The sequence below is a fragment of the Microtus oregoni genome, unplaced genomic scaffold (genome assembly GCF_018167655.1).
Source record: "Microtus oregoni isolate MIOR12 unplaced genomic scaffold, Mior012 000008F_ref0000371, whole genome shotgun sequence".
In the NCBI taxonomy this organism is placed as follows: domain Eukaryota; kingdom Metazoa; phylum Chordata; class Mammalia; order Rodentia; family Cricetidae; genus Microtus; species Microtus oregoni.
The window spans coordinates 58,056,958-58,080,973 of record NW_024543067.1 but is presented as its reverse complement, the minus strand read 5'-3'; the positions used below and the strand labels follow the sequence as shown (position 1 = coordinate 58,080,973).

Here is a 24,016-nt window from a genome sequence, read left to right as displayed (position 1 = left end):
ACCTGTCCTCTGCCTGATCTGGCCTCACTGACCTCTCTCATTCTCCCTGTTGGGTGCCACGGCATCTGAGTTCCAGAGTCTTACTCACATCTGGAGTACTTGGGGGCCCGCTATACTGTCTTTACTCACGAAGGCTTTGGGTCCCTCCTTCTACTCTTACAACCCTCTCATCCATGACGCCTTCTTGAACCATGATGATGGGAGCAGTAGGAACAAGGAGTCCCGTGAGTTTCTTGGACAGCAGCCCCCGTGGCAGAGAAGCTTTCCCTGCTATACTGTCTTATCTGAACCTGATGCTCAGATGTTGACTACCAGCCAGCTCGCTTGGTAGGGTAGACTGTGGGGCTGTTTCACAGGCACGGATTTAGCGGATGAACCTTCCCCTCACAGGTTTGTGCTATAATTCATCATCTCCAAAAGGACCTCTTTACATATCGTAGGTTTTCTTTTTGAAATGTTGGAATAAAGTGAACTAAGCAAAACACAATGGGCTACTATTGCCCGAGAGGTCCTCCTGGTTTTAGTTCCTCCTGGGGGTCCATTTAGCTTTGACACAGAGAGGGTACAGCTTCCAGAAAAGCCTCCCTTTTACATTTATTGGATAAACTTCCTTCTTGGCATTTAAGGCAGCGTCCTTAGTGTAGCGATAGAGTGTTTATGTTTTGTTTCTGGTGAAGAGTCTCACTATAGATTGGAATTGTGCCCCATTCACAGTGACACTTGTCAAGTGAATGACTGAGGTGACATCATGACCCTTTTCTTTTAAAGTTCCTGTGTGTTTCATTCTGCTTCTGGTCATTTCTTTAGCAATCTGAGCTATTAAATGGGCCAATGAGGCTAGTGAGGAATATGCCAGGTGTCTGTCTCTTAGCCAGATTAGACTGCTTTTCTTTGTGTGTATACAGGTATCCATACCTCTCTCTGTGTGTGTGTGATCGTGTGTGTGTGCGCGTGTGTGTGTCTGTGTTTGTCTCCCTTTATTGATCACCATGCAATTTTTTTTCAATTTTATTTTAAATGTATGGGTATTTTGCCTGTTTGTATGTATGTATGTATGTATGTATGTATGTATGTATGTAAACCACACATGTGCCTGGTGCCCACAGAGGCCAAGAGAAGATAGTGATTGGATCTCTCCTAAAACAGACAGTTGTGAGCTACTATGTGGATGCTGGGAATTAAACCTGGGTCCTCTGGAAAAACAGCCAGAGTTCTTAACCAGTGAGCCATCTCTCCAACCCTAATTATTACTTTTTAAGATTGGATCTCTCAACTGTTAGTGAGCCTGGAGCTAGTAACTGGCTAGATTAGCTTGCCAACACAACTCTTGGATTCTCTGGTCTTTTCCCAATGCTGAAGTTGCAGGCATGTGCCAGCAAGCCTGGCTTTTTATGTAGCTTCTGGGAATTTGTTTGTGTATAAACACTTTACCAGCTAAGTCACTTCCCCAGCCTTGAGATCAAAATTCCTAGCAGATGTCTTGATAGTTGAAGCACCTCACTGTAGCACCTTCTGTCCATCCCATCCTCATCAGAGGCAAAACAAAGGTGTCGCTCACTGTCTGTGCTATTACCTCACTTTTGTCCTCTCCTGCCTTTACCTTCTCTGATACATTTCTACCCTTAGGTTTATAAATTTTCATGTAGCTAATTATCTCCTTGATATTCACAATACCCTTCCACTTTTTTTTTTGCCTTTCAAGGTTGTTGGATTGTTTCCCCGCTAAAATATATTTGCCTGCTGATAAGCCTTGCCAACCTACTTTACTGCACATCCTGCTTCTGCCTTGCCTTGCATGAAGGTGTAGATATCTGAGGTTGTACAGGTTTTTGCTTAACCTCTTCCTAGTCATTTGCACAGATAGCTCATTGGATTCTTGTTGTTTTCGTTTTCTTACTACTGGTAAGATAAATGCTGTGATAAATGAGGTGACCAAAAGCAACTTGGGGGAGCAAAGGTTGATTTGGTTTTACAGGCAACAGTGGAAGCCAAGGCAGGTACTAAAGAGTCCATGGAGGAACACTGCTTAGCTTGCTTTGTTTTATGTAATCCGGGGGCCACCAGCCCAGGGGAGCCCTGCCTCCAGTGGTTTGGGTCTTCCTACATCAATCATTAATGAAAAAAAAGTACCACAGACTTGCCTGTAGACGATCTGATGGAGGCATTTTTCCAGTTGAGGTTCCTTCTCCCCAGATGAGTCTAGCTTGTATCAAGTTGTCAGGACAATCAATAAACAAAATGAACAAACAAACAAACAAAACAATAAAACCACTAATCAACACATTCACGAACATGACATGCCTCCTCTGTCCTTCAGAGGAGCTAGTTCCCCATTCTCTTTGTGCATTTCCTTTCTTTTCCTCCCATTGTTGGGCTAAGCCGCACAGAGTCAGGCTGCCTTCCAGGCACGTGCCCTGCCCTGGTCTTGTGAAATGTGCTCATGGATAAGAACCATAAGGACTCTCTGTACCCTGTTTATCAGTATCCATATCTCCCTTTCCATTTATTTATTTATTTATTTATTTATTTATTTATTTATTATGTATACAATATTCTGTCTGTGAGTATGCCTGCAGGCCAGAAGAGGGCACCAGACCCCATTACAGATGGTTGTGAGCCACCATGTGGTTGCCGGGAATTGAACTCAGGACCTTTGGAAGGGCAGACAATGCTCTTAACCTCTGAGCCATCTCTCCAGCCCATCTCCCTTTCCTTTTAAGGACAGCCATCCTTGGATGTGGGCGGGGTCTGCTTAGTCCACCATGACCTCATCTCATCTTGGTTATGTCCTTAAAGACTGTGTTTCCCAGTTTAGGCTACATTCACAGGTAGCATGAGTTATAGCCTCAGATTATCTTCCTGGGGTACACATTCCACTCGTAACAGAGGCAGATAGAGAGAAATTAGCATCAAAGATGCGGAGGTCAAGGGGTCATGAGGACTCCTGGCCAGGACCCTTCTTTCTAAGTGCCATTCTGGGAACAGAGCAGATAGCTTTCAAACTCCTGACACGAAGGCCAAGTTCGGGATTCACCAAAGGCTTTTTACTTTGGGAGCCCATGGGATAGATTTAGCAGTTGCTTTGAATTATTAATATGCATTACAGGACCTGCTTATTCAGTGATTTGCATTTGTTTTTTCATGATGTTATTATTAGTCACCATAGCTGAAGAATAATGGCTGTCACCGTGACAGTGGGAAATAAAGTACAAGACCAAGTGCAGCCCAGAGCCCCAGGCCACCACCGTGCTCCTAGAAATGGAGGATAATATAGAAGGCACTCTCTGGGACATGAGATTCTGCTATGATTCTGACCTTTGTGTGCACTGAACTGTGCTGCAGGCAATGGAAAAATTAACACGGCAAATAAAGCTAGGAGCAAACATGCTCTGTACAGACCAGGCTGGGCTATGGGGGACCCTCTCTCAACCTCTTATTAGTTTTGGGGCTTCGCTCTGGTATGGTTCAGTTCAACAACCCTCTCTGTACTAAAAGATGAAAATTTAAAAGAGCTGTATGTGTATGCATGCACATTCATGTGTTTGAGTAAAAGCTTGTGTATTCCACACAGCATGCTTGTGTAGGTCATAGGACAAGTCCGGATGTTGGTCCTCAAATTCTACCTTGTCTGCGATACTGTCTCTCATTCTTCACTGAGCTCACCAGGCCCGCTGGCTAGAAGCATCTGTAGATTCTCCTGTCTGTGCCTCTCCCCTCCTGTAGGACTACAGGACAAAGGACATGTACTATTGTGTTCAGGCTTCTATGTGTTCTTGGGATTTGAATCCAGATCCTCATGGTTATATAGGAAGTATTTCCCCAGTCAAGGAATGTGTTACACGTGGCATCAAGAATGAAAAAAAAAACCCAGCAGAAATAATTAAACATGGTTTCCCTCATAAGAGCCTAGTGGGAGAAATGGACCTGCTAACAGTCAACGTCAGTGGTAATCATGAAGCATACAAAAATGTTCTGCTTTAGACTTCAGGGAAGGGTTCTTGGAAGAGGTGACCCAGATCTAAACCTGGAGGAGCCTGTCTAGTAGGCAGAGAATGAGCTGAGAGCATCTTGGTCAGGGAAGCACCAGGGCAGAACTGAAGTGAAAGTGGGGTGTGGGGTGTGAGCTGAAACCCACAGAGGGAAACTGTCATGGAAATGCTAGCACGTGATCTCATCTCCAGTAAAATCAGACTCCCTGCCACAGCTCTCATATCCACAGGCTTAACCAACATCATCAATCGTGTCTATATTTGCATCTATTCTGTATGTGTGGATTTTTTTTTTCATTCTTTCCTAAACTGTGTGGTGTAGCATTGTTACCATGGCATCTTCATCTTACAAGTAACCTGGGGGTGGTCATGCAGGTGTGTCCATCTCTCTAATATTGTCACAAAACATCATCATCTGTTCGACTGACATCTGAATTAGTTACACACACACACACACACACACACACACACCTATAACAACAATAACAAAACAATTCATAATGCTTAAGTAAATTTATGATTTCACATTGAGCTGTGAACATGTGTTGACACATGCGGTCAAATGCCTGATAGACTATGTGTCTAGAGTCCATGAATAGATTGCTAGTATATTACAGAAGGGTCTGAAGTATCCTGGGAGTTGATGTCTTCAGGGGTGATGGATTCAGTTCCCTCTGGGCATGGAAGTACTGATGTGTGATAACTACCATCCTTGTGCCTTCTACTCACCCTCTGATGCACCTTTAACTTCATCCATCAAACCCTTTGGCAATATCAACCTCCTGCTTTCCTTCCGTCTGAACTCCTCTCCCTGGGGTCCCTATTCTCCCACTCCTTATTTCCAGAGAGAGTCAAGGCAATGGGCTATGACAGGTAGCATCATGGGGCAATAGAGACAGGGAGATCCGAGTTGGTTAGAGATGGAGGCTATGCTTTCTTTCAAGGTTCTGTTTGACAGTGCATGTGCAAGGTTTAATTGCATTGTTTTGCCTCCCTGGGTTGGTATCTCCCATGTGACTTCAGGTACTAAAGAACCCATAATACAAGACAAGCAAGCTGCACTCATCGGCCAAGATTATTAGCCTCCAAGGTGTCTCTGAACTTCTGTGGCCTCTTTTGTCCTGGTGATCTGCTGGGGGGTGGGGAGAGTCTGTGTTTGCACATGGCCCACCTACTTTCGCCTTTAAGTTTACTGTTGGGAAGCAAGCTGTGTTCCACCTTCTTTGTCCTCCCTCCACCCTTGAGGAATCTTGTCTCTTCATGATTCAATTTTTCCCCTGCCTAGATGCAGACATCTCTCCTTTCCATTGTCCTTAACCTGTGGGTGTGGCCTGTCTGCCCTCTTCCCTTCCTCCAGTATCTTCAGCCTTCTTTCTCTATGGTCTTTCCCTGACACCAATAAGCATGCTTACTCTATATCAAAGCCCACTCCTCAAGCTCTCTCCGACCCTTTCTCCCTTTCTAACAGAAGTCCTCTGTGGATCATCTTTCTTTCTGGATCTCCTACTTGTTATTTTATGTGCAGTGTGTTTTCTGATCTCATTATTCTATTTAAATTCTCCTGTTAAGATCTTAGATAATGTCCCCTCACCTAAAGACTGACATCCATGGGTCAAGCTTTCTGTCACAGTCTCTTTGCCTGATGGACACTAAAAACGTGACCATCCTTGACTGAAGTCCTTCCAACCTCTCTGTCTTTAGATCATCTTTTATTCCCAAAGTTGCATTTGATTTTTCATCGGTACTAAAGTGTGATCATCTTTCATTGTTAGTAAGCTATTTGATCTTGTCTGGGCTTTTGCTTTGGCTATGCTCCTTCCTCCTCACCTCACCCACCCTTGTGTGTCCTTTAAGACTCCACGTGAGTATTTGTCTTCTGTAGGCTCCACTAATTCTGTTACCCAGGCTGAGTCTGAGGTCCATGCATATCTGAGCCTGTGTTAATGCTTCTATCAGACAGTCTCACTATCTGTTCAAGTCCTTGCCTTGTTATATTCTGGAAAACAGGCTCTTGCCTTGCCCCAGCCTGGCACTGTGCCTGGCACACAGTAGTTGCCACACTGATGTCTGTTAGATGAATGGATTCTACCTGGAAAAATATGCATAGAAGCAGAGCTGAGTGTTGAGGGGTGAAAGGACATAAAGGAAGGACCTGTTTGGTGTGTTGGGGGAACATTCCTTAGAAGCAAGCCCCGAGACAGGGCTTCTTAGGAAAGTGAGGGAAAGCCTAGAGGAAGAAATAAAGACTGGCGTTAGGTACTAGGATTCTAAATATTCAGAAAATGACCTATATCATGGAGATAGTCACCAGTGTGGACCATTCATTGGCCAGGGCTTGCCTTTGTGTGGGCTATGGACATCTGTGTTATCATTGTACCACAGCCACAGTGCATGGGACGAGGGTCCTGGCCAGGACCAGGAAAAACATCACAGTTGAATCGTAGGAGATAGTGGGCTAGGATGGTGTGCTTGGTTCATTTGGGAAACTAAACTGTGAGTCGTGTAGAAGGTCGTAAGGAGAAGGTGGACATAATGACTCCTGCCTTTAGGTTGCTTCTAATCTTGCAGATAAGACAGAAGTACCTATAACCAGTTGCATCAAAGGGAAGGTTTGGATGTATACCTCAATGATCATGTACACGTGTTTGATCTAGAGGAGATATAAGAGAATTCTAAATATGACATGCTGTGCCTGCCCAGGTGAGGGAGTGATTCTACTAACCGTGATCTTAGACTCAGAGAATCTTGCTTTATTGGAGAAGGAGCATAGGAGCAATGCTGAGGATGAGAGAGATGGGGGTGTGTGGCGAGTGGTGTGGCAGGTAGAGGAACCAAAAGTCATCCTCAAAAAAAAAAATCCCAATGGAATTAATACATTGGAGATTGCCTAAAATAAATCCACCGTAGAGCTAGAAATAGAAACACAGGAGTTCTAAGTTTTGGTATTTTATTCTCAGTGTTAATTGAATTTTTATTACCCTCTCATTACCTTAGAGAAAACAATTTGAACTCCTAGGGGAAAAGAATGCTGTATAAACAAACAGAAGGCACCGAAATAAATAGGTATATTAGTGTACAAAGGATAGTCATTTAAGTCTGTTCAAATCCTAATAATAAGAATTGACTGGCATAAACAACACTACATACAAAGTCCATGTTCTACCTGGGCAAGCCACCTATGGAATGTGTGCTTCAAGAAACTGATGACTAGGAGGTCTGAGAAATCCTTGGGCCAACTGGGCTTTTTCTCTTCTCTTCTCTGTCCCTTACAGGTCAACGATGAGCGTTTGTACCTGCCCCTGAAGTTAGGACAAGGGAAGATAAACATCTTTTCTTTTGGCTTTCACGTGGTGGTGGAGACTGACTTCGGCCTGAAGGTCGTGTATGACTGGAAAACCTTCCTGTCCATCACTCTCCCCCGGAGTATGCAGAACAGCACCTATGGCCTTTGTGGACGCTACAATGGCAACCCTGATGATGACTTGGAGATGCCCATGGGGCTGCTTGCACTGAGCATCAATGAGTTTGGGCAGAGCTGGGTGAAGAGAGACACCTTCTGCCAGGTGGGCTGTGGGGACCGCTGCCCATCCTGTGCCAAAGTTGAAGGTTTCTCCAAAGTGCAACAGCTGTGTGGCCTCATCCCCAACCAGAATGCTGGCTTTGCCAAGTGTCACAGCAAAGTCAACCCCACCTTCTTCTACAAAAACTGTTTGTTTGACTCCTGTATTGATGGGGGTGCTGTGCAGACAGCCTGCAGCTGGCTCCAAAACTATGCCAGCACCTGCCAGACTCAAGGGATTGCAGTGACCGGCTGGAGGAACTACACATCCTGCAGTGAGTCCATCTTCTGTCTTTCTGGCTTGCTCCTTTTTATTTATGATAGGTGTGAGAGGCTGATCTCTCAGCTCCACAGAAGTGAGAGCAAATTGAGAAGAGTGACTTCAGGGCATGCACTTTGTGACCGAGTCTTCTATCTCAAACAGAAGCTGTAGCCTCCTACAGTTTCCTTTCTTTCTCTGTAGAGAGGGGTCAACACCATGAATTTGATGGGTTGCCTTGGAGAGTGGAATAAGACCAGGTATCTAATGCACAGAACGCCACATACTGCATTTGAATTCAAAGTACACAATAAGATACTCCCTAGAGACTAACAGGGGAAGAGCTGGACAGTTAGTTTGTTCATTTACTCTTGAACCTCATGGGTCCATAATTGCATGGATAACTTACATACCTTCCTTATATATGTCATTCTGTCTGACACATACATATATACATTATATTATACATATATACATATGCATATACATATATACATATATAAATATAGTCTTGACTTCATGACTGTAGAATATTAAGAGCATTAGAAAAGGGAGTAGAGGTCATGGATTCTAGCCTCAACTTGGTCCTTAAGGATCAGTGTAACCCACTCACTTTCCTCCCTGGTACTCAGCTTCTTCTCCTAAGAGCAGCTATAATGCTGCCTGTACCATTTATCCACAGTAATATCAAAAGGGTAAAATCAAATCATTGGAATCCCAGCACACAATAAATGATAGGTGGTAGTATTATATTAATGACTTGCTGTGAGTCAAACCCTCTGCTAAAATACTCTGATCAATGTTTTCTCATTGATTCTTTTCAATAACCCAAATAGGCAAGATGAAATTGAAACTCATAGGAGTTGAGTTACTTGACTAAGGTTAGACAGTCAGTCTCAATGGCAAGGCTGGGATTTGACCTTCTCACCCCATACCCATGTGCTACACTAGTGGACTATAAACTATAGGAGAAGAGTTAGCTAGAGTACTTGCCGGCATTCAGTAGGTGCCTGTAGGAAAAGGTTGAGGATGAAGCCACCGTGGGTCTTTAGTTAACCTGTTACATCCTATTTTCCCATCCTAATCTCATTAACTATAGCACATTGCTTTGTATAAAAGATCTGATTGTATAAAAGGAGTGCAAATTAATGCTGGATGCTCAGAACTCTAAATAAAGGGTGCAGCAGGCTTCACAGAGAACAAACTCTCATTTTCATCCTGGAAATGGGAGATTTGGATGCAGAGCTATTGTGTTTTAATGATCAGTCTGCATTTCATATACAGCCATTGAATTGGTGGAAACGGTTTGGGGTGCGGAGAAGAGAGAGGGGAGGGAAACGATACCGAGACTGTATCATCCACGTTCAGTTCTCAAGCAAGGAAGGTGGCGGACAAGATGTCTGTGGATGACTGTCCAGACAGATCAGCCTCTAGTGTTTTCAAACAAATGTGCTCATGAAAGTCCTGGGCCTAGAGCAATCTGGAGATTGCCCTGGAGGGCTACTGGGGATTCACTGGAGTCAGTGCAGGGGGACTGGAGTGCTTGCCTTCCTCCATGTCTGAAAAACAGGCTCTTGGCAGAGACACCTGAGCATGGCACGGAATGAGAAAGCAGGTTTCTATGAGGAGCTTCAGCCTGCTTTTCCTTGAGGTCTGTCACAGGGAGCTAGCTCTTTCTCTGGAGCCTTGCTTATTGGCTCTGGTTTTCTGGAATGGCTGAAATGAATTGGACGGGGGTGGGCGGAGGGAGGGACAGTCAGGTATAATGTATGCCAAATGCCATCATGTCTAACTGTGACAACTAAGGTAAGGTATTAAAGGAACTACCATCACCAAGACTTCACCCTCAACTAATAGGCCTCAGCTTTTGTCACTTGTGGGAAGGAGAAAGAATTGAGCTGGGAAGCCATAGGACCCTCTGTCTGAAGGCAGAGTTACTGTGATGGAACTTGACCTGTGACGAGAGATATGAAGAAGAGTTTCCATTTCCTCCTGTCCTCCTGACCAGGTCCTCTTTTCTCTTCAAAGTTCTGCTCCTACACTTCTGTGTGCATTGGTTAACCTAGTCATAGAGACTTCTGTTCAGGGCATTCAGACTGTTAACCTTAGATTCCACCCCTGCACAGATCAGCTGCCCCAAGTTTGTCCCAGAGAAAGGTTCCCAGTGCAGAGTGACTTAGCTTTTCCTGTTTCAGCGTTTCAAACCAGGGGTAAAGATTCCAGATGTGGAACAGGTGGGAGGATGGTGGCTGTGAATGGGTGAGAAAGAGGGAAGCTAGACCCAGAGGACAAACGTATCCTTTGAAGATGGTTTGTGGGTGGTGTGGGAAACAAGGCAGGGTTGCCGGCGGCTTAGCTTTCCAATTTGAGTGAGACATTCACAAAAAGCCTGGCCTGACATGGTCCTTTGAATCCTAGGTGACTTTGACCTCTGGGAAGTTGGGGGTCATCATTCCACTAAAAATTAACCCAATGCATCATTCACACGTTATGTATAAGAACAGCACTTTCAGGGAAAAGTGAACCTTTTTCGACTTAGTGGGAGTAAACCAAACTGTCCATTCAACCCATACGTTTTATTGGTTACAAGGTAAAATGCCAATTTTTCTCAACAATATCGGCTGCTCCTATCAATGGGATAATTTATTACTCAATTATCTTATTTGTAAATGCATTGAAAACCTCTCTACCCACGTTGAACAAATGGCCTTGGAGGAAAAATGGGAGATAAATGGTCTTAATTACTAACCCCACCTAAAATCCCGTCAGCTGAGGCTGGTGAGCTAATTTTAGTTGCTCCTTGAGGAACTTGGAGAGAAGACGGTGAGAACACAGTAAAAGGCACACGTTTGTAGTGCTCCTTCATTCTTGCTGTTTCCAGGCCCTGTTCAAGATGTGTGGCATGTGGGCTTTCTAGAGGGGCAACTGGAAAGTAGGCAGCGTAAAAAGAAAGCAACTTGTGGAAGAGGGAAAGTGCATACAGAGGCAGCCTTGCCCTATTGGCCATCAGGAACCAATGCCTCTCTGATGCCCACCTAAGCACTTGGCATACGAGCGGTCAAAACTGATTAGCATAATCGTTTCGGGGTTCCCCTTCATCAGTGTTTAAACATTAAGGATTTGTTTTACTTATTCCCCCTGCAAATCTAACAGACTCCTGTAGATTAATTTTTAAAAATGAATAGCTACTATAACTAGTCCCGCCATCCTCGACCCCATCCAAATCGTGGAAGGACAAAGCACCTTTGTTACTCACAGGAAGGAAAAGGAAAGAAGGAACTAGCAGCTTCCAAACGATCTCATTTTAGCAGCTGCTTGGTAAGAGAGCTGCAGCATCACCCCCATTTTATAGGGGAGGAAATAAATGAGTTCAGAAAACATAAGGAACCTGCGCAAGGTGACCCTGCCAGCTAATGGTAGAGTCAGTGTTCGGAGTCAGGTCAGACTGATTCCAAAGAGCTCGCCCATTCCATTCTGTTCCATTGCTTTTCCTTGGGGTCTGTGCACCCTGCCATCCTCCCAGGCTTAATTTTAAATAGGTCTTCTGGCCTCAACAAGAGTCACGTTCTTGGACACAGCACATGTGACCAGTCATCATTCTCCAGCTCTCAGAAGCACATTTGGGAGGAGAGGAGCAATAAATCAGTTTCTAAAATTTGAAAATTTGATTTTGACAATCAGGTGTCTATTGATCAGCCACCATGTTTTCATTGCTGTTTGGATGCCAGGGAAGAATCCAAGGTCTTAAATATGGAGAAAGAGAAATAAGTGCCTTCTGAGATACGAAAATGGCTACATTTTACTACTAATATTCTCTACTAATAGTATTCATGTTACATTAATAAACTAACATTCACTGTCAATACTTTCTCATGATGAAGTTCGCTAGCAGCAGATAACAAGAATAAACTGCAGCAATGGAAAGACAAACCGGTGAAAATCTGAGCACGTCAGCAAAAGACCTGGTCACCTAATCAATAGATTCGATATACAGCAAAGCTGGTTTCAGAGAGCTTGAGGAAAGGAAGGTTTGTCTAATAAATTGTAAGAAGATGGTGGGGAAACTCTCTGGGAAAAATAAGAGTTTAATCTTCCCTTCACTTCTGGATACAACATACAGTCTAGAGATAATAAAGATTAAACATTTAAAAATTGAATTACGAGCCGGGCGGTGGTGGCGCACGCCTTTAATCCCAGCACTCGGGAGGCAGAGGCAGGTGGATCTCTGTGAGTTCGAGACCAGCTTGGTCTACAAGAGCTAGTTCCAGGACAGGCTCCAAAACCACAGAGAAACCCTGTCTCGAAAAACCAAAAAAAAAAAAAAAAAAAAAATTGAATTACGAAAGTACTTGAATGAAACAAAGGAGTTTGTCCCCCCCCCCCCAATCAAAGCTGTTGAGGAAAACCAGATAAACTTGACCTCATAAAAATCTTTACCTCTCTACATGGTAAAAACATAATTAAAAAAGTGAATTTTTTTCAAAAGAAGCAAAGTCAGAGACAAATGATAAGTATTTCGTAATACATGCGGCACACAAAAGCACATTTTTAATTTGTAAAAAGCACTTACAGTTTAATAAGAAGGAACTTCAGCAACACAGTGTGTAATGGATGAGAAAAGGCAATTCTCGGGAGACAGAAAAATGATTATGAACAAATGAAAAGATAATAAGGCTCAAAGAAATGTGAACTAAATGCACAAACAGCAGAAATAGATTTCTTTTAACTTTCCACATTTCCAGAAATCAGAAATTTTGGTTGTAGTCATCAAGACCCCAGGAAACTGAATCTCCTTGTTCGTTCATTGGGACACTCTCTTCTCTTCCAGCGCAGTTCAGGGATATCTGCCACACACTTGAGGGGCTGGTAGCATAGCTCAATGGTAGAATGCTTACCTAGCAGGTGTGAGACCTGGGTTGGATCTCCAGCACTGAAGCAGTGGTAGCAGCAGTAACAACAATAATATAGGGGTTCCTATCCTTTGACTTAAAAACTCCACGTTTCGGAACTTATTCTGCAGCCTAATTTATGAGGGCAAAACTACACATACAATGATATTCACATAAAAGGCACACGCCCTGAAGCTGTGTAAAGACAATAATTTGAGAGTGAATGGAAGAAATATCGTCATTAAAAAGCAATGTGCAGTGAGGTTTGTAGATTATGCTCCCATTTATGTAAAAGCCAAGGCTGCGGTGAAGATGCGTGCGCACGCATCTATGTGCAGAGACGATTTATGCAAGAATCCACTGTAATTTGTTAGTTATTGCTCTCAGGCAGTTTGTATTTTCTATGACACGAGGATATTATCTTTTGAACTAAATATTTTTCAAAACTATGATACCATACTATGGTAGTGCTTATATGAACATACCCATGCCTTAAAATTTTTAGGACTATGCACTCTAAAGGTACCTCTTTACCACTAGATGAAGGATAACCCCCCCAAACCGTCCATATATTGTAGAGTAGACGTTTCCACATGAATGGTTGTTGTGCTTTCAGCATGCATTGATTAAGATGGCAGCATCTATAAAACCTTCAAGCAAGACTTGCTTTAATGTTTGGTTAATACTTATTGAACACTACATGGCCAGCGCTCTTCTAAGCATACAAATTTAGGTGCTGTTGGTATCTGCATTATCTACACACAGAAGCTGAACCTTAGAGATCCTAAGAAACCTGTTCGTAACCTTCGTTATTCACCAGTATTTTCTCTACCTTCCATGGATGCAGTTTTAGATGCAAATCAGAACCAGTAGCATGTAATTGATTTACACACACACACACACACACACACACACACACACACACACACATTTTCAGACATTACATAGCGCGGGAGTCTTGCTGATATAAACCACCAGTTTAGATAGACGTAAGGGTCTGTAGAGATTCTGAGGTGAGGGTAACTGATATTGATAACAGGAGGAGGACACTACATCATGTTTCTCTAAGTGGGACCCGAAGAATGGGCAGTTGGGAGAAGCAGGGTATGAATAAGGGGATCAATATGAATGAAGCCCAGGATGTGGGGCTGGTGCGCATGCCTTTTCTAGTCCAAGCGGGGATTTGTTCTGACTGGTGAGTTTTCTCAGTGGCAGGCAATAAAGATCGCAAAAGCTAGTGCTGAAGAAAGGATGAAGATTCTGTGAGGAGACTCCAGTCCCTTCCCTCTGCACACTGGACTGTTATTTAGAGGATAAGAAACTGGGCAGAGGCTTTTCATAGTCAAAGGGTATGAGTGAGGAAGAGTGGCAAGCCTCACACCTCTTCCCTTGCCCCACACCCTCGACCTCCCTAAGCAAGGCTGTGAGAAAACCATTTACAGCTCCTTGTGACTAGTCCCTTCTGTTCCAGCGGTCACCTGCCCTCCCAACAGCCACTATGAGAGCTGTGTGAGCGTCTGCCAGCCCCGCTGTGCTGCCATCCGCCTGAAGAGTGACTGCAATCACTACTGTGTGGAGGGCTGCCAGTGTGACGCGGGCTACGTCCTCAACGGCAAGAGCTGCATCTTGCCCCACAACTGCGGCTGCTACTCGGATGGCAAATACTATGAGGTGGGTATAGGAGGCAGCTGGCCTCTTCCTCCACACCTGGCTGGCTTCTCTACAAGGCCAAGGGGGCAGCCAGAACTGCCCAGGTTTCCTGCTCTGTTATGACTGACGAACGTGGGGCTTACTGTAGCATAGATGATCTGACGCCAGAGCTGGGAAGTTAAGGGGTGTTCTGGAGAGGCCTTTGCTCTCTGTGAGGTTTGGAATTGCAGCCAGGCCTCACTCTCCTGCCTCCTCTGCATGGGCAAGGCCTCCTCCTCCTCCTCTCTCTCATGCCTTTCTGACTGCCTCCCTGTAAATCTTGCTCTGAAAGCTTCCGACAGGGCTCTAGTTTGGAAATACAGTGGCTGTGAATCTGACATTTGTGGCTGTCTCCGTTAAGGATGTTTTTAAGCAGAAAATATGGGGCTGGAGGCTGGGAGGAGTGGCCTGCCCTCTCTGGCTACTGAAGCGCCCACACGTATGCCATTTGTCATTCAGCTTCATCCCACCTTTTGCTTCTCCCGGGATGGGGGCAGGAGAACAGAAACAGAATGCCGACCAAGAAGCCCCTCTTCCACATTTCCCAAGTAAACATACTGGCTTGCTGAATCATTTTACTATTTAGATTTGGGAGAAGAGGCAGCACTAGGGATAGAACTCAGGTCCTCAAACACGTTGGGAGAGTGTTCTAGCATGGAGGCACATCTCTAGCCATCTGGTAGTTAATGTTCCATAACACCAAACTAAAGAAAGCCTTGATGAGAAGGTCTTCAGCCAGTCCTGTTGCCTCAAGAGCAATCTTTATTTACATGTGAGTGAGCAGACAGTTAACTCCACACGCTGAGCATTCATTGGCCGTGTGCCAGCCACTGTTTGAGTAGCAATTCAGAGGACAAGGAAGTGTATTCCCTTAAGGGACTTAGAAATACCTATTCGCAAGAGAAACAAAAATTGTGCTTTAAAGATGGGAACAATTACAAAATAGCATATCAACAAGTGAAAAATGATGCCCCACAGAGCAGATCAATTTTAAATGAAGGTAGGAAAGCTTGCCAGAAATCTAATTGAAGCGTCTGAACTGGAACTCGAATAGGCAAAAATAAATAATGTCTCCTTTCTGTAAAGATGCTTTGACTCATTTGAGATTGACTGAGCGGCCTTTATTTGGGGAATAAATAAAAGAATAGAAATGTAGGCATTATGCTCAATTTCGTTTTCATTGGAAAAGACATTTGGAGGTTATATCTGAAAGACAGGGTGAACATAGCATAGAATAGTAGAATTAGCAAGAGGGCTTCTCCAGAGGACTAGGACCCAACTTAACTCTTGGGAAGATCATTTGAAAGGCAGAGAAAGAAAATCATTTCCATGTTCTCCTCATCGGGGAGCGATTATAACCAGGTTCCAGACTCAAAGAGCACACTTCTAAACTCTGCTCCTAGCCTGGAGACGGCCCAAATATGTCTGTCTATTCGCTGTGTCATGTACCCTTTCACAGGGATCCCAAGTGTCAGCGTGGCCGAAGGGAACAGGATTTGAGCTTTGCCTTGGCTGTCTCACTGTTGGAGGATGACATTGAGCCAACTGTCTCATTTCCCTGACCTTCTGCCTCCTATGAATGAAATGTAGCCGACTGTGGCTTCTCAATAGGGTCATCCATATGCCCCACGCTAGTTACCCAGCCTGGCACCGGGCATCCAGTCCTTCAGTGATTGGTACTGCTGTTGTTAAGGTGGTGGCTCTTATTCTCTTGAGAAACATTTAGTAAATAAAAGAAAAGATCCAGACATGTTAGTAAATGATGCATATAGAACACTTGGACTCCCCCAGAAAGTCTCATAACAACCCTCGGCAGCTATTAGTTCTATCAACATTATTATCTGGTTTTTCATCGGAAAGTCAGTGGGTTTTGACAACAGCTTCTATCCGGGAAGTGACAAAGTCACAGAACAAATAATCCACATCCATTTGCTTCAATTCAAACAAGCTCGGAGGCTTGTTTATACAGCAGATTTCTCTGGAAATAAAGAGAGAACACATCTAGTCATTAGCATGTAGGGTAATCACCCAGCTGTCTAATTAAGGTAAAGAAAGCAGCATGGGGCCAGTCACTCCCCTTGGTGCTGGTTTCGCAATCAAGTTCTTCTGTGGATGAATTATTTACCCCTGATCATATCTACAAACATCAGGTTATCTTTTCCTTCCCACCAATGTAAAGTCTGTGTTCTTATCAAACAGAGGCCAGGCCAAGCACTCAATTATTGTATAAATCTGATAAGAGAAATGAAGCCAGTTCGTGAGGCTTCTGGGACCCGGGATGTGTTACAGATCTAGGAGGAGCGGGGACCTGGCTCCTGATGTCTTCACTTGGAGGATGAATGACACACTGGTTGGAAGAGCTTGCCCTCTGCTCACCCTTGAATCTGAGTCGCAATCAGTCAGTCTCAGGGTATCGTGAAATCTGTAGTGAAAGAAGAAAACAGGGACCCGAGAGAATCATCGGCCCCTTTGTGCATCTTAAGACATCTTTTATGTCTGCCAAATTGATATAAATTACGCATCTCTGATCCAAAAATCTGAAATACAAAATGCTACAGAATATAAAGTCCTTTGAGCACTGACCTGATGCTATAGGCAAAAAAAAAAAAAAAATCACTCTATGAAACTTTGACACAAGATATGTAAAATATCATATGAAATTATCAGGCTAAATGTAGAATGAATATATGAAACATAAAATGAATTTTATGTTTGAACATGGGTCCTCTTCCCAAGATAGCTCATCATATATGTGCAATTACTCCTAAGTCTGAAAAGCTCCCAAATCCAAACTCCTCTTATTCATAGTACATATGACAAGGGATGGTCAGCCGGAAAGGCATTGCCTAGCCCTTTCTCTCATCGTCTACTTATTGTGGTCCTCCCACGTAGACGGCCATGATTGTTCCCCAACATTCCCAATCTAGAGCAAGTACAAGGTTAAGGCTATAAACTCTATCAAGTAGGATTGTGTCTGCAGATTGCTGCCCATCTGAAGAAGAATCTAAACCAGTGTCTCATCCGTGAGGAGACCTCGTGGCATAGGCATTTAAATGATTTTGTATAAAGCCTCTGAAGGAGGCTGAGAGGCTCTTGTGTAAAACTAACAGCGGTGAGCATATATCGGGTTGTTACTTGATGCCGGGAAATGTGCTTTACACGTCGTGTTTAGTTTGACCTTCACAACTGCCTGCCCTGTGAGATGTGATTAGGATCCCCACTTCAGACGAGCAAACTCACTATGGGAGTTAGTGATGATCCCCAGATGGAGTATATAGGGTGATAGGGCTGGGACTGACTGGCGAGTGACCTGATCCTAGAGCTTTCTTTTCATAGAAGAAAAGAAAAAGACCTAGGTGTTGGCTGGACACGTCACCTTTAGAGCCCCGGGAAATGGAGGCGCTTGCAGTAGAGGCAAATCAGAAGCAGGCTGGAGTGAGGGAAGAGCTCCGAATGGGGAAATGGTGAAATGGCTGCTCATAGGAGTTGATTATCATTTTCTTTTGAGGGTTGAGATTTAAAGCACCGGTCTTCCATTCCCGAGTGAATTTAAATTTCATCTTAAAGGGGAGCCTATATTTCTTAGAAGCATGATTCTCAGGCTTAAGAAAATCTACAACGCATTTTTCCTCTTCACCTACCTCCTCTAACAGCTGGCTGCACATTCGGGTAGGCTCTGATTAGTTCAACAACCCCAGCCATAGAGGTTCAGAGTTCTTGATTGAAACCAATAAAATCTAAATTGCGTATTCTTTGGCCTCTGAATTGCATCAAAGGGATATGTGTTTGAATCCAGGCAGCCTCCCTTCCACTCTCTAGTGAAACACCAGCGCTGTGAAAGGGAGGCTAGGCTGGGCTCTGGGGTCTCCAGGGCAATCTGAGGTCTCAGTTTAACTCCAATGGCACTTCTCTTCCAGCCCAAGCAGCTGTTCTGGAATGGAGACTGCACGAGGCGCTGCCGCTGCTTCAGGCGCAACCTGATCCAGTGCGACCCACGCCAGTGCAAGTCAGATGAGGAGTGTGCCCTGCGCAGTGGGGTGCGTGGCTGCTTCAGCACCAAGACCTCCTACTGCTTAGCGGCAGGGGGTGGCGTCTTCCGCACCTTCGATGGTGCCTTCCTGCGCTTCCCGGCCAACTGCGCCTTCGTGCTATCCACCATCTGCCAGAAGCTGCCGGACATCTCCTTCCAGCTCATCATCAACTTTGACAAGTGGTCCTCTCCCAACCTCACCATCATCTCCCCTGTCTATTTCTACATCAACGAAGAGCAGATTCTCATCAATGACCGCAATACTGTCAAGGTTTGATTCTTAAGAAATGTTCCAAGGGAGCCGGGGCTTTAATAGTGGGCTGTTCGTTGTAGTTTATCCCAAATAACTGAGTTGAAGGGTAATAAGGGATTGCTCCAAGTATCCTACACACATGGCCACATTTTAGAGAGTTGAAGCCCGAAACTTCTGCGGGCATAAGAATAGGCCATTGCCTTTGTTACCCATGCTTTTAAAGGCCTTGCAGGAAACTTAGTGTCTCAGGCTGTATTGACAGCAGGCTGGCAACTGGGCTCCAGGTGATAAAATGGTAGATAAGTCAGCTTTTACTCTGGATTAATTTCCAAAAGGCATCTCATTAAATCTTAAGAGCCTTTACAATTATTCTTGACGTTGCCCACTTATACTAAGACCAACCCTCATTTCTGCCACGCATTCCCTAAACAGAGATGGCAGGTGTTTATTTACCTATAAAAACAATGATGCGAATAAAGCCAAGGAGAGCAGCCGCCTCCACCGGCAGCCCCATGATGATGTTCCAACTGAAAGAAAATGTCAAATTTATCTTAGGTTGATTCTTCCTATGGTCATTGCCTTGGCTGTTAAAAATTTTAAATCTAAGACCTGTATATAAACACATGTGAAGGGCCCACTCACCCCCCACAAAACGAATATTTGGTTTAAATGCCGTTACTCATTCCACGTAGGAAAATAATGAACTATTGGGCCCCGGTCTGCAGCTATACCAGACTGGCCACATTAGGTTGACCCAAAAGATGAAGCCAGGCTCCATTACAGTGAGCTCAGGTACAAGGTGGGGATGTGAGGAGAAGAGCCCCGTGTACATGTTCTGGAACATTGGGCCTTTCATTGGCCTTCCACTACCAGCTCAGCTAAATCTAGCATTGAATGAACTTTTATTTAAGGAGTCATCAAATAGCTTGGCATATAGTGCCAGGGAAGAGACCGACTTTTTGCAAACTTAAAGGGAAGAATCCGGGTTTTACTACCGGCTTTAAACTTCCGGGAAAGCTGCAGCTGGTTTTGACACTCTAATTCCTCTGGCAAAATGGCCTGCAGGGACACAGCTGCGCTGGTAGGAACACAGGACGAGGTGAAAGTGACCCTCAGGAGAGCCACACAGACAGCACTGCTAAGTAATACCCCAAGCCAGTCAAAAGAAAAGGCAGGATTTTTTTAAAGCCATCTTTTTTTTTTTTATGGAACATTACTAATAACTAAGGGTTGGGGGGGGAATCCAATTGATTTTGTAATCACATTTGTAAGCACAGGAAAAACACATTATATCTAATCCCAAAGGCTAAGACATTTTATAGACCAGGAAAATGACAAATGCAGAAAATACCGTGTTTATGAGACAGCAGGGAAGACCTGAGGTTTGCACATTATAAATAAGAAAGCAATAAACGTGGCAGCTATCCCAAGATCCATTGTAACCATGTTGGACTCTCCTTAGAACAAGATTATGATGTCATTTTCAGTAACTGGTAGATGCTGGGGAAAGTTTAACACAGAAATCTATCCATTAAAGGAAGGCGTACTGTTCTAATGTTTTCTTCCCTCTTAACTTTTCTATTCCTAGAGTTGGCTTCCTTTCTGGAAACCGCGGGATAAGTGTATATTCGTAAACTCTGGGGCAGGGGTGGTGAGTCTGTAGCCTGTGACCACATCTACTTGCGGTGTCTGTGTGTTAATGCACGTGTATACCCATGTGTGCTCTGGTGTGTGTGGCAGTCAGAGGACAACCTCAGGCATCTTTCCTCAGGTTGCCCATATATATTTATTTGTGTGTTTGCTTGTTTAGTTATTTATTCATTTTGGAGGTGGGGTCTCTCAGCTGCCTGGAGCTTGAGGAGTGAGTTAGACTGGCTGTCCTTACAAGCCCCAGAGATTCTCCTGTTTCAGCCTCTCCCTAGCTCTGGAATTACAAGCATGAGCCACCATGGGTTGCTGACTTTTTGCACTGTGGGTTCCTCACACTAAAAGCATTTCCTCATGTTCGTGAGGGCAGCGCTATGCTGACTGAGCTGCCACCTCACCTGTCTGACTTTGTAAATAAAGGTTGATTGGAAGCTAGCCACTCACTTTGTTACACAGGGTGGGTGATGGCCCAGCACATGGGCAGAGTTGGGTAACTGTGGTAGAGAAATCAGGGCCTGTAACATCTGGCTCTTTGCTGAAAAGATGGGCCAATCCCAGCCCTCAGGTAAGGACTTCCTATCTCTCTGCATCTAATAGGTGAACGGCACACAAGTAAATGTACCATTTATAACTGGCTTGGCAACCAAAATCTACAGCAGCGAGGGGTTTCTGGTGATCGACACCAGCCCCGACATCCAGATATACTACAATGGTTTCAACATCATTAAAATCAGCATCAGTGAGAGGCTGCAGAACAAAGTGTGTGGCCTCTGTGGCAACTTCAATGGGGACATGACTGATGATTATGTGACCTTGCGGGGGAAACCGGTGGTGAGCAGTGTGGTGCTGGCCCAGAGCTGGAAGACCAATGGCATGCAGAAGAGGTGAGTGTATCCCAGTAGTTCAAACCATGGCCACGGACTTTTTGCTCCAGTCTCCCTACATACATAGGAGGTGTGAACGGGGCGTGTACTTCCCTTAGCATCCTTTCTCATCCTGTCATGCAGAACTCTGTGTTTGGCCTTTGGAGTTTAGGTGCCTTGGAGGACCCAGTAAATTTTCCAACTGTAGGAGCGGGGTTTAGATGATAGAATTCTAAGTTGTCATGTGATCCTGCTCTCAGCCACTCACAAGAGTGTGCCTGGGACTAGAATCTGAAGCTGTCGCCAGCTATCTACCTGAGATCTAGGATCGCCTACTGGTGATGCAATGGAGAGATGACATTGGAGAAAGGCAGCTCTTTGCTACTTAGTGCTGAGGCTGCTTGGGTAACCTGCAATCTTCCCAGAAGGCTTTACTGATGTTGTGAATGAAGAAGTCGTTCTGTAAACATGGGCTATAGAGGTGATTACCAGCCACTTCCCCTCTGGTCAGCTGAGTCGGAGCTAAACACGGTATTGCAGAGGATCTTGATTTAGGGTCTCCCTCAGCTGCAGAATCCCGCGGACACCTTTCTGGCTCTGTGAACATGTTTCTTCTTCCTGACATTTCTTTGCTTCTCCAAGGGCCTGGCCTCTTCATACCCTACATGTCAGATACCATCTAAGTACCCAGCTGTAGAAAGGGTGCTCCAAGCTTCTGGCCTTGCCCTAAGCAAACGCTGAATAATATATCATGTCAAGATGATATGTAAATGAGTCTATAACTCAGTGGACCCAGAGCTGGGAAGGATTTTAGCATCTAGTTGGGTATCTCTCTTTACTTAGAGAAACATTCTAAATGGCTCATTTGCATGAGGAGGTCCTGGAAGTGCCAAGCCAGGACTAGAATCCTCTGCTTCTACTTTGGTGCCGCCTCTCCCTCTATGTCCCACAAAGTGGCTCACAAGTAGTACAGCTGCTTTTGGGCATTTAAGCTCTTCTGGGTTGCCCACGAATAAGCAAGGTTCTAGGCCCCGGAGAGGCTGTGTTTTTGTTTACACTTTGTTTTGTTTCCTCCTGCCTGTCTTTGGTTTTCCTGCTATGAACTATCTTCAGCTGCACACAGCTCTCTTACAAATATTTTGCTTTTGATCTCTGACAGCTAAATTGGAACTGTCTAGAAGCTCCTGAATTTCCTCCTCATTCTTTAATCCTGTAGGCATCGTTATTGTTGGTATTGTTATTTTGCCAATATGCTGTTAACCATTATTGTGCCAATGATATCAGTGAACTATATTGAAGTGCGAATGACTGTTATATCAATACCTGTTGGTTAATAATCCATTCTGGTATTTTATCTTCACTCTATCCCAGCGATATGAACAATCGAAATTGTTTCACTTTTTTAAGTGGATAGAGACAGTTGGAACCTGACTTTCCTAAGGTCACAATGCTAGTTAGTTGACATCTGCATATCATATGAGCTCCAGGCCTAGCTAGCCCAGCAGACACGACAGACGTGGTCTTACGTTCTGTGGGCGAACTCAGATGGCGGTTTCCGCTTCCCGCATTCTGACCAGACCTCTCGCCCCCAGCTGCAACGAGCTCCAGTTCTCCCAGTACGCAGCCACGTGCGACAACGTGCACATCCAGACCATGCAGGGGGATGGCTACTGCCTGAAGCTCACCGACATGAAGGGCTTCTTTCAGCCTTGCTACGGCCTTCTTGATCCTCTCCCCTTCTACGAGTCCTGCTACCTGGACGGCTGCTACAACCACAAGAAGTTCCAGCTCTGCGGCTCCCTGGCCGCCTACGGGGAGGCCTGCCGCTCCTTCGGCATCCTCAGCACCGAGTGGATTGAGAAGGAGAACTGCTGTAAGAGAATCCTTTTCTCTCTGTGGGTGCTGTGTGGGTGGCACTGCTCTGATGTCGGGTCCACCCCACCTTTCCTTGTCCATCTGCTCCCTGAGGAGGAGAGGAGAGTGCTGTCGGCTGCCCCCAGAGTCAAAGAGGGGGCCTTTCCAGGGGGTGGGGGGAATCTAGGTGGAAGAAGCAGTAGTCTAGTGACTTGGTGGAAGGGCGTAGGTAGTTTGAGACTCCTAGTTGCTCTTAGTTCTCAACTCAGCTCTTCCATGACTTCCATAGCAGAAAGGGGAAGGCATTGCCGGTGGAAAGATGAGCTGGAGTGTACTAGCTCTATCTGGTTTCAAAGGAAGCTGCAGATGGGTGTCTGTAGGGTTCATACATTAAACTAGATGGTGAAATAAAAACTTCTTCTTCATGTGTTGTGTTCTGTAGTAAGAAACTTCAGTGTATGTAGTATTTCCATGTTTCAGTGTGTTTACCGTCTTAAATAAATGAAGTAATTTCTTCTTCTTCTTCTTCTTCTTCTTCTTCTTCTTCTTCTTCTTCTTCCTCTTCCTCTTCCTCTTCCTCTTCCTCTTCCTCTTCTTCTTCTTCTTCTTCGACAGGATTTCTCTGTAGCATGGAACTAGCTCTTGTAGACCAGGTTGGCCTACAACTCGCAAAGATCCTCCTGACTCTGCCTCCCAAGTGCTAGTATTGAAGACATGTGCCACCACTGCCTGATGAAGTAATTCTTAATAATACAGACACAAATAAGTGGGTAATAAGTATAGGTGTGCCCATTATATAAATGGCCATTTCCATCAGTACGGTATGATGGTGTGAACAACAGAATATGTGTTTGTAGGCAGACACAATACCAACCCTGAGTGCATCTAAGAGCCAGTAGGTTTTCAGGATCATTTCTAAAGCACACATGCATTAGTGAGTCTGTAGAGTAAATATGATTAAGTGGTTGAGGTGCACCCAGTTCA

At 44.7% G+C, this 24,016-nt stretch overlaps 1 protein-coding gene across 2 annotated transcripts in view; it reads left to right on the top strand.

Annotated features, from left to right (window-relative positions):
• Positions 1–24,016, top strand: part of LOC121451665 (tubulin-specific chaperone cofactor E-like protein) — a 144,650-nt gene that overhangs the window by 106,770 nt on the left and 13,864 nt on the right. The window contains exons 18-22 of one of the 2 annotated variants that reach the window (XM_041657361.1): positions 7,262–7,823; positions 14,168–14,367; positions 18,303–18,686; positions 20,913–21,199; positions 22,771–23,051. In XM_041657361.1, the coding sequence (XP_041513295.1) occupies positions 7,262–7,823; positions 14,168–14,367; positions 18,303–18,686; positions 20,913–21,199; positions 22,771–23,051 (1,714 nt within the window). Of the gene's footprint in view, positions 1–7,261; positions 7,824–14,167; positions 14,368–18,302; positions 18,687–20,912; positions 21,200–22,755; positions 23,052–24,016 lie in introns of both variants that reach the window. The other variant, XM_041657362.1, reaches the window with a different exon arrangement.